This window comes from Mobula hypostoma, chromosome 28 (assembly GCF_963921235.1).
Source record: "Mobula hypostoma chromosome 28, sMobHyp1.1, whole genome shotgun sequence".
NCBI classification, from domain to species: Eukaryota; Metazoa; Chordata; class Chondrichthyes; order Myliobatiformes; family Myliobatidae; genus Mobula; species Mobula hypostoma.
In genome coordinates, this window is record NC_086124.1 from 19,094,548 (window position 1) to 19,105,808 (window position 11,261).

The 11,261-nt window shown below is 49.1% G+C and overlaps 1 protein-coding gene across 2 annotated transcripts in view; it reads left to right on the forward strand.

Moving 5' to 3' along the window:
* cdc42ep5 (CDC42 effector protein (Rho GTPase binding) 5) overlaps positions 1–8,491 on the forward strand; it is a 28,710-nt gene extending 20,219 nt beyond the window's left edge. The window contains exons 1-2 of one of the 2 annotated variants that reach the window (XM_063035041.1): positions 599–801; positions 2,018–8,491. In XM_063035041.1, the coding sequence (XP_062891111.1) occupies positions 2,884–3,621 (738 nt within the window). In that variant the 5' untranslated portion in view covers positions 599–801; positions 2,018–2,883 and the 3' untranslated portion in view covers positions 3,622–8,491. Of the gene's footprint in view, positions 1–598; positions 802–2,017 lie in introns of those variants that run through there. The other variant, XM_063035042.1, reaches the window with a different exon arrangement.
* Positions 8,492–11,261: the final 2,770 nt, after the last annotated feature.

The window sequence follows — 11,261 nt, forward strand, 5'->3', positions numbered from 1 at the left end:
GGAGACTGAGTGTGTGTGTGTGAGCAACTGTGTATCTGCAAGAAAGATTATGAGTGTGTGTGAGGGAGAGACTGTGTGACTATATGTGAGATAGACTGGAATGTGAGGGGGAGACTGATTGTGAGAGAGAGTATGTGTATTTGTGAGAGACTGTGCGTTAGAGAGAGACATTGTGTGTGAGATTGACAGAGTATGTGTGTATGAGAGAGACGAGGAGGCTGTAGTTCAGATAGAGAGACTGTATGAGACTGTATATATGTGAGAGAGACTCTGTGTGTAGGTGTATGAGGTGGACTATGAACACGGATGACAGATCGTTGTTAGAAAGTGAGGACTGTGTGAGAGAAACAGACGTCTGTATGTGTGTGTAAGAGAGAGATTCTGTGTGCTGTGTCACTATGACAGTGAGACTGCATTATGAGTGGGAGAAACTATGCGGGAGAGTGAGTGAGAGACTGCGTGAGAGATTGACAGCGAATATGTGAGTGTGAGAGAGAAAAAGAGAGTCTGAGAGATTGTATGTGTGTGAGAGAGACTATGTGTACGAGGGAGATTCTGTGCGTGAGTGTGTGTGAGAGACAATCCCTTCCCTGTCACTACCGCATTCCAGGCGCTGAGCTGCCAGGTTGCAGCCGATCCGCACAGGATACGCTGACGTGCCCCGCCAGGCCAGGAAGGGGAGGCGGTGTCCAATTCTTTTCCTGTGTGGGATCCATAAGGAAGTGGGAGAGAGAGAGAGAGAGAAAAGCGGCGTAAGAGAAGGACAAAATGTGGGAATGTCCGAAGCCGGAGCGGCTCCGGGTGAGTGAGTGAGTGAGTGAGTGACCGACGGAGAGGGGGAGAACGACGGGGACATACTCTCCACAAACTTCCCGCAAGTTCCAGCAGGCGAGGAGGGAGGGCGAGGGAACCGGTCGGGAACATGTGTTGTAGGGTGTGGGGCTGCCGGCGTTCCGGGTCCGAGACCCCTCCAATTGAGGGAGAGTAAGGAAGAGAGGGGAGGCGAGGAGGGGATGCGGAGGGATGGGAGACGGGGACAGGGGAAGGGAGAACGCAGTTGTTTCTGGGACGGAAGTAGGGGAATGGGACCGGCATGGGTGGGGAGACGGAAAGCACCTTCGTCCGCCTGAACCATTTCCCTCCCTCTCTGTCTCTGTATCAAATCTCTCTCTCTCTCTCACTCTCTCTCTCTCTCTCTCTCTCTCTTTCTTTCTCTCTCTATCTCTATCTCTCTCTATCGGTCTCTCTTTCCGTCTCTAGTCGCACCACCCCCTCTCTCGCTTCTCCCTCTCTATCACCTCTGTCTCTCTCCCTCTATCTCCCTTACTCTCTCCTCCATATTTATCTCAGCATCCAGCATTTTTCTAACTTTTTCCCTCCGTTTTCTGCCGCTCTTATTTTCTACCTCACTATATGCTGCTCTCCCTTCTCTTCCCCACCTCTTCTCTTCCTCCCCTCAAGCCCTCCCGTCCAAGCCCCTCTCTTCCCACACTTTCCTCTCTCTCCATCCATCTTCCCCTCTCTCCCCATCACCCCCCTACTCACACCTCACCTCTCCCCTATAAGCCCTCTCCCCCACCAATGCCCCCAATGTTTCTGCCCGAAACTCTCCCTTCTCTTTCCCTCTTGCTCCCACACTCCCCCTCTCTCTCTCCTCTCCTCTCACGCTCACGCATCTCTCTACCTGCATCTCCCTCATCTTTATCCCACCTCCCCTCCTCCTTTTTTGACCTCCTCTCTCTCCTCACAGCCCCACCGTTCTTCCCCCTCTCTGTCTCTTCTCCCTCTGTCCCCGTCCTCCTCACTGCTCATTTTCATTTCTTCCTCGATCTCCCTTGTCCTCAGTTCTCCACCTACCCCATCTCTCCCCCTCAGTCTTTATCCCATCTCCCCTCCTCCTGTCTCTCTTCTTTCCTCTCCCACTTTTCTCTCCCCTGTCTCTCCATGACCCCACTGCCTCCCCCCTCCCTGCCCCTCTCTCTTCCCCCCCTCTGAGCCTCTTCCTCTGCTGTTCCAGCTTCACGCCATGTGACCCCTGCTGGCCCAGGAGGTGCCGTAAGGCGACACGGCAAGGAAAAGGAGCAAGAGGACAAAGCAAGAGGCCATTCCTGCAGCAGCTGGCGGGTCGAGTGGAGGAAAAAGCAGAGGACTGACCAGAGAACCAGGGGAGGCGAGGGCAGAACCCCCGCACCCCACGCCAGTGCCTCTTGCCCAACCTCAATGTCACAACCTGTGAGAGTGGTGGGGAACGTGTGGGATTAAATTTACCCATCACTGATCTACAGCTGCATTGGGCAAGGGGGAACGCCCTGATAGTACTGGGACCTCCTGGAGGAAGGGGCTTGACACCCTGTCACTGGGACGCTGCCTGTGACGGACAGTCCCCGTCTGGGGCCCAAGGGACATACGGAACAACCTTGTCACGTTTGTGAGGAGTCTCGGCCGTCGACCTGTCACCATCCCTGTGAGCGGTTCTCCTGGGAGACGTCCGATCTCACAAACGCAGTCATATACACAGATACTCTCACACGCACAAACACAGGTAGACAGACAGACGCAGATGCACGCAGGTGTATAGGCACACAGGTAGACAGATCGACTCAGGAATAAAGGCGCACGTACACACACACACACACAAACTCAGGCAGATAGACATACAGGCAAACGAGAAACGTACAGGCAAGCGCATTCACAGGGAGAGGGAAAAAGATACAGGCAAAAGGACACAGGCAGACAGGGAGAGAGGCACGCACAGGCGGGGACACACACACACACACACACACATAGAGAGACATACATAGGTGAACACGAACACAGGCAGACACAGACAGACACACAGACACACACACACATAAACAGGCGGACGTCACAGGTACCGCAGCGATGCCTATCCTGAAGCAGCTGGCCCCCCAGCAATCAAAGCGGCGTTCCCGGCCGGACCTAACCCGGGAGATGATCAGTGCCCCGCTGGGGGACTTCCGCCACACCATGCACGTGGGCCGAGGCGGGGATGCCTTCGGTGACACCTCCTTCCTCGGCAGTCGCCCGCCGACCTCCCCCGCTGCCACCTCCCCGTCCACCCTACAACCCCTTCCCGAGGAAGAGGTGGGAGGAGAAGAGGGAGCTGCACCGCCCCCACTCACACCAAAGGGAGGGGTGGGAGAGGATGAGGAGGGAAGGGTCCGGCCCAGAACCTCGCCTGGAGGGATGGCTCTGAGGCGCACTGACTCCGTGCTCTCCTTCCATGTTGACCTGGGACCCTCAATGCTGGGGGATGTGCTGGGAGTGATGGAGATAGGGGGGCCTCCCCAGGGTCCCCAATCACCAGGGGAGCAGGGTCCCGGGACCCTTCCCAGAGTGGGGGAAGGGGAGGAGAGCGAGTGGAGTGGGAGGGAGGGTTTGAGGGAAGAGGAGGAGGACAGTGTGAAGGGCAAAGGTGAGGTAGAGAGGAAGGAGGAGGAGTGGAGGGAGGGTGAGGAAGAGAGGAGAAATGGGGAGAGGGAGGAGAGGAGCGGTTCTATCCCCAAGGAAGTTGAGGAGGAGGAGGAGGAGGAGGAAGATGAGGGGGGTGAGTGTTACACCTTTGATGAGGAGGAACAGGATGATGAAATACACGTGTAGGACAAGTCCCGACTCCACTCTCCCCCCCCAAACCATTATGGGCTTAGCAAGCTGACCACTCACTCTCTAAAGGGTTGGTGTCAGTGGGGGGGTCTAGCGGGGTGTGGGTCTTTACTTATCTTCCTCCTATTTATCGTTGGGGAGCTCCCAGTCCCGGGACTGTGCTTGGAGGAACCTTGTGTTGGGTCGACCTCTGGGAGTGTGCGATGGGAGGTGCAGAGGGAGCTTCTCACTGTGTCAGGCACTGCACTGTGTGATAGGATGGTATCGGGGGAGCTTCACTCGGTGTCAAAATTTGGGAGAGGGTTACAGGAGGGTGTCGAGGGAAGTCCACTCTGTGTCCAAACATGGGAGTGAATGATAGGATGGTGCAGAGGGAGCTTCACTCTGTGTCTGACCCTGTGAGTGAGTGTTAAACGGTGTGGAGGGAGCTTGTCTCTGTGTCCAACCCTGGGATTGGGCGATAGGACAGCACGGAGGGAACTTCACTGTGGCCGACCATTGGATTGGGTGAAAGGACAGTGCGGCGGGAACTTCAATCTATGTCTGACCCTGGGACTGGGTGATAGGATAGTTGGAGGGATCTATATTCTGTCTCTGATTGATTCGGGAACAGTATCTATCTGTAACTTTGACAGTCTTCCACCATATGTCTGTTCCTTTCCATTACCTGCTGTTATTATGTTCATAACCTCAGACATTTTGAGTCATTTTATTGCCTGTGACATTTTTAAAAGAGATTTTGTTGAAATATATTCTTGCTAAACACTGAGATGGCTGTTTGGTTGTATATGACAGGCTTCTGTTTAGTGCTGTGGGGCAGTGATGATCTCTTTATCCAACTGTGGTAAAGCATCTGTCAGCAGAATTGACCACATAGGTACGTCAACAAATGCTGTAGAAAGCCAATAGTTCACAATGGTTTTCCCCAAAAAGCATTTTTTTTAATCCAGACTATTAATGTTACTCATTAATACTCTAAAACCTTTTGATTAACTTTTTTTTAGGAGTTTAGTTGCAGTATGATAAGTTTTCCTGTTTAAAGGGAGCGGGTGATGGGATCCCGGAGGGTTTAAAGGGAGTGGGAAGCAAGGTTCCGGAGGGTTTAAAGGGAGTGAGATAAGGGATCCTCAGTGGGTATAAACGGAACGGGAAATGGGATTCTGGTGAGGTTAAAGCGAGTGGGAGAAGGGGACCCGGTGGGTTTAAAGGAGTGGGAAACAGTTCCTGGTGGGCTTAAAGAGAGCGGGAAACAAGGTCTCTTTGGGTTTAAAGTGAGTGAGAATTGGGGTCCTGGTGGGTTTAAAGGTAGCAGGAAATGAGGCCCTGGTGGTTTAAGGGGAGCAGGAAACAGGGTCTCTGGTGGGTTAAAAGAACCAGGAAACGAGGCTCCAGTGAGTTTAAAGGGAGCGGGGAACAGCATCCCAGTGGATTTAAAGGGAGCAGGAAACAAGGCCCCAGTGGATTTAAAGGAAGTGGGTGACAGAGACCCAATAGATTTAAAGCAAGCGGGAAATTGGCCACAGAGTAAGGATACAGGGACTGATAGTTGGGGTCCCAGTGAGTGCAAAGAGACCGTGAAATGGGGTCCCGTGTGTGTAAACAGAACGGGAAAAGATGGGGCTGTCCCAGGAGGTGAGGGTCCTACGTGATGGATACCGCCTTCTTGAAGCACCGCTTTCTGAAGATGTCCTCGATAGTGGGGAGCGTAGTGTCCATGATGGTGCTGGCCGAGTCGACAGCCCTCCGCAGCCTTTTTCGATCCTGTGCATTGGAGCCTCTATATCAGGCAGTGATGTGACCAGCCCAAATGCTACAGTCTTCGGGGACATACCAAGTTATCCCAAACTCCTAACCAAGTAGAGCCAATCGACTGCCTTGAAAGTGGTGTCGCAGGTGGAGGTTTTGGCACATTATCCTTCATGAATCAGAGTACTGAATACAGGAGTAGGGATGTTATGTTGAAATCGTATAAGGCATTAGTGAGGCCTAATTTGGAGTACGGTGTGGAGTTCTGGTCACCCACCTACAGGAAAGATAGCAATAAGATTGAAAGAATACAGACAAGGATGTTGTCAGGAACTTGGGACCTAAGTTATACGGAAGGTTGTCAAGAACAATCATGTTCATGAGATCATGACTGCCTACGTCATACGATGAGGCGCATAATGATGATGACGAGTAGGTTAGGATTTTATTCCCTGCAGTGTAGGAGGATGCGGAGAGACACGCATAAATTTATCAGCGGTATAAATAGAGTAAATGCAAGCAGGCTTCTTTCCAGTGAGGTTGGGTGGGACTACAATTAGAGGCCATAGGTTAATGGTGAAAGGTGAAAAGTTTAAGGAGAACATGAGGGGGGGGGTTCTTTACTCAGATGGAGTGGCGAGTGTGGAGCGAGCTGTAGGTGAAAGTGGTGGAAGAGGGTTCAATTGAAACACTTAAGAGAAGATTGGACAAGAACATGGATGGGACGGCTATTGTCTGGGTACGGGTCGATGAGACTAAGCAGAATAACAGTCAGGCACAGACTGGATGAGCCGAACGGCTCATGTCTGTGGTGTCCTGCTCGACGACTCCAAAGACACCAGCATGTCTTTTCTGTGATTGCATCAATGTGCTGGCCCAGGACAGATCGTCTGAGATGCAAACCAGCAACAATAACGAAGTTTACAGCAGGGTTCAGATCAGCTGGGAAGGTGGGCCAAGGCAAGGCAGATGGGATTAAATTAAGGTAACATAAACGCAAGAGATTCTGCAAATGCTGGAAACCCAGGTATAATCTGGTCGCCAACCCTTTTAATTCAACTCCCCATTCCCAATGCACAGTTTCCTCTATTGCCGCGGTGAGGCCAGTCACACGTTGGATGAGCAGCACCTCAGATTCCGTCTAGGTAGCCTCCATCCTGATGGCACGAACATCGATTTCTGTATCTTCTGGTGATTCCTTTCCCCTCCCCTCTTACCTCTCCTCTTCTCACCTGCGATCACCTCCCTCTGGTACCCCTTCTCCTCTTTCTCCCATATTTCACTCTGCTCTCCTATCAGATTCCTTCTTCAGACTTTTACCTTTTCCACCTATCGTCTCCCAGTTTCTCACTTCATCCCCACTCCCCTCCCTTCCCCCTCACCTATTTTTACCTATCACTTGCCAGCTTGTACTTCCTTTTCCTCACCCCCACCTTCTTATTCTACCTCCCCCACTTCTTTTCCATCCGGAAGAAAGGGTCTCAGCCTGAAATGTTGACTGCTTATTCCTCTCCATAGATGCTGCCTTACATGTTGGGCTCCTGCAGCATTTTGTGTGTGTGCTATGTTAAATTCAGACAAGTTCAGACAGGAAGTTATGTTGCGGCTTGATAACATTCAGGAGTTTAACTCTGACAAGTGCGAATTGGTGCATTTTATAAACACAAGATGCTACAGATGCTGGAAACTCGCATACAAAAGTCTGGAGGAGCTCACACATTAACCCTTTCATTCCCAGGATAATTCTTATAAACCTTTGGACTTTCTTGAATGCCAAAGTTCAAAGTAAATTTATTATCAAAGCTCATATTCAGTATGTCACCATACACGACCCTGAGATTCATTTTCTTGCAGGCATACTCAGTAAACCCGTAACAAAACAATAACCATAATAGAATCAATGAAAGACCGCACCAACTATGCAAGTATAAAAATAAATAATGATAAACAATAATTATTGCGAACATGAGATGAAGGTTCCATCAGAAATACCTGCAGGTTGTGGGAATGTTTCAGTGAAGTTATTCCCACTGGCTCAGGAGCCAAATGGCTGAGGGGTGATAACTGTCCCTGAACCTGGAGCTGTGAGTCCGAAGGCTCCTGTACCTTCTTCCTGGTGGCAGCAGTGAGAAGAGAGCCTGACCATAAGACATAAACGCAGAATTAGGCCATTCGGCCCATTGACTCTGCTTCGCCATTTCATTATTGCTGATCCATTTTCCCTTCCAATCCCAATCTCCTGTCTTCTCCCCGTAACATTTCATGCTCTGAATAACCAAGAACCTATCAACCTCTGCTTTAAATACACCCAATGACCTGGCAACAAATTCACAAATTCACCACTCTTTGGTGAAAGAAATTCCGGCTCATCTCCATTCTAAATGGACGACCCTCTATTCTGAGCCTATGCCCTCTGGTCCCAGACACCCCCACCATAGGAAACAACCTCTCCTGGGCGGTGGGGGTCCCTAATGACGAATCGTAGTTTCCTGTGACAGCTCTCTGTGTAGATGTGCTCAATGGTGGGGAGCTTCACCCAGTATTCTTTTTGAGATATGGGTCCTAAACGAGCCTGCGAGAGGAAGCAGTCAAGGCAGGGGATCTTGGGCAGCATGGACTGGTTGGGCTGAAGGGCCTGTTTCTGTACTGCATGACTTAGTTCAGGTTATCGTCATTCAACCACACACCTACACATCTAACGGAAGCACTGTGCCTCTGGGGCCAAGGTGCAAACACAGTGCATAGGTCTTAAACTTCAGTTAAGTCAGGAAACTGTGTTGCAGCTTGATGAAACTCTAGTTAGGCTGCAGTTGGAGTATTATATACAGTTCTGGCCACCCAGTTATAGGAAGGATGTCAAAGCTTTGGAGAGGGTGCATAAGAAGTTTACCAGGATGCTGCCTGTATTAGAGGGCATGTGCCATAGTGAGAGGATGGACAAACTTGAGCTGCTTCCTCTGGAGTGGCAGAGGCTAAGGGGAGATCTGATAGATATTGATAAGATTATGTGAGTGATAGACAGAGAAACATCTTTCTCCCGGGGTTGAAATGGCTAAAACCAGAGGGCATTCATTTTAGGTAAGGGGGTAATTTCAAAGGAGATGCGAGGGGCATTTGTTTTGACACTGTGTGGTGGGTGCCAGGAATGTGTTGCCTGGGGTGGGGGTAGAGACAGATACTTTTAAAAAATTTGTTAGTTTGCACTACCTATGTTAATTTAACTATTTAATAGACACATATATACTTAATGTCACTCAGTTTTTTTCTATATTTATTTATCATGTATTTTATTGTACAGCTGCCGTAAAGTTAAAAAATTTCACGATCTATGACAGTGATATTCAATCTGTTTCTGACTCTGACTTTTAAAAGACATTTGGATAGGCACATGAATGCCTCTACTTCCTTAGGAGTTTGCAGAGATACGGAATAACATTTAAAACTTTGACAAAGTTCTGTAGATGTGTAGTCTGGCTGCATCACACCTTGGTATGGAAACACCAATGCCCTTGAATGGAAAATCTTACAAAAAGTAATGGATACAGCCCAGTCCATCACAAGTACAGCCCTCCCAGCCACTGAGCATGTCTACATGGAGCCGGTGTTGCATTACAGCAGCACCATCATCAGGAACCACACCACCCAGGACGTGCTCTCTTCTCACTGCTGCCATCAGGAGGAAGGTACAGGAGCCTCAGTACTCACACCACCAGGTTCAGAAACAGTTATTACCCCTCAACCATCAGCAAAGGAGACAACTTCATTCAACTTCACTTGCCTCATCATTGAAATGTTCCCACAACCAATGGACCCACTTTCAAGAACTGTTCATTTCATGTTCTCGTTATTGATTATTTATTTATTATTATTGTTTCTTCTTTTTGTATTTGCAGTTTGTTGCCTTCTGCACTCTCATCGAACACCCTAGTTGGGTGGACTTTCATTGATTCTGTTATAGTTATTCTGTAGATTTGTTGAGAATGCCAGCAAGAAAATTAACCTCAAGGTTATATATGGTGACATATATGTACTTTATTAAGAACATTTACTTTGAACATGAGGAAAATGGAAGATTATGAACATTGTGTAGGCATAAAGGATTTGTTTAGTTGGCCATGTGATTACTAATTGAAAACACAAAATAATCTGCAGATGCTGGGGTCAAAGCAACACTCACAACACGCTGGGGGAACTCAACAGGTCGGGCAGCATCCGTGGAAGAGAACCACGGTTCCAGCCCGAGACGTTGACTGTTCTTTTCCACGGATGCTGCCCGACCTGCCAAGTTCCTCCAGCGTGTTGTGAGTGTTGATTACTAATTGAACTGGTTCGGCACAACATCGAGGGCTGGAGGGCCTGTTCCTGCACTGCCCTGTTCTACATTCCATGTTCTATATTTTTAATATAACTTTTAAAATTTAACTTTAATTAAGAGTTACAGTCCTGAACAGGGCATTCTTGCCCAACAAGCCATACTGCCCATCAGCCCAACTATTTAATCCTAGCCTAATTACAGGACAATTTACTATAACCAATTAATCTACTAACGGTACATCTTTGGACTGTGGGAAGAAGCAGGAGTATCCGGAGGAAACCCACATGCTCATAAGGAAGAGGTACAAACTCCTTATAGAAGATGCTGGAATTGAACTGCAAAATACGATGCCCTGAGTTTTAATAATTTTGCTCTAACTGCTCTGCCTCTGTCACAAACAACACACATACAGTCACAATATAATGTTAGCACGTCCCTCAGTGGTATTGCCTTAAGATTGACATAAAGGGCGAGGTGAATGTTTATGTAAGGCAGTATAATGTTACTGGCTCTCTTATGATAAAACAAGCAGTCATATAAATATCTGAAAGAGCAACAATAAAAGATGGAAGGTCACCAATGCAGGATCACAGCCTGTCTGTGAGTTGGGGAGTGGGAGCCAGCAGGGCATTCAGACAAGGTGTACATGTGTGCTGAGTTGCAGCAAGATGTTAAGAAGTCTCACGGCCCATGAGAAGAAGCTGTTGCCCAATCTGATAATTCTGGTTGTTGTGCTCCAGTAACTTCTGCCCGACGGCAGGAGGTCAAGGAGATTGTGGGTAGGATGGGAGGGGTCTTCAACAATACTGGAGGCACTTTTGCCATATGTCTTGAATGGTGCTGGGGTGAGGGGAAAGAAGGTGGGGAGAGAGTCCAATGATATTTTCAGCAGTCCTTGCTATCCGCTGGAAGGTCTGGCGATCTGACGCATTGCAATTCCCATACCAGATGGTGATACAGCTGGCCAGGATACTCTCGATGGCGCTGCGGGTGAAATGTGCTGAGAATGGGGCCTGGGGCCTCACTTGACTCAGTCTTCTCAAGAAATGAAGGTCTTGCTGTGCTCTCTTGGCTGAAAAAAGGTGGTTTTGAGGGACCAGTTGAGGTCGTCAGTAACATGCGCATCAATAAACTTGGTGCTCCTGACTCTCTCCGTGGAGAAGTCATGAGGTGCAGTAGGGGAGTGGTCAACATGCACCTACCTGAAGTCCCCGAATATCTCTTCAGTAACACACACAGAAAATGCTGGAGGAACTCATCGATGGAAGGGATTCCTGAAGAAGGGTCTTGGCCCAAAACATTTGAATGTTTATTCAACCAACACACACAAAAAATGCTGGTGAACGCTGCAGGCCAGGCAGCATCTATAGGAAGAGGTACAGTCGACGTTTTGGGCCGAGACCCTTCGTCAGGACTAACTGAAAGAAGAGATGGTAAGAGATTTGAAAGTGGGAGGGGGAGTTCCAAAACGATAGGAGAAGACAGGAAGGGGGAGGGATGGAGCTAAGAGCTGGAAAGTCGATTAGCAAAAGGGATACAAGGCTGGAGAAGGGAGAGGACCATGGGACGGGAGGCC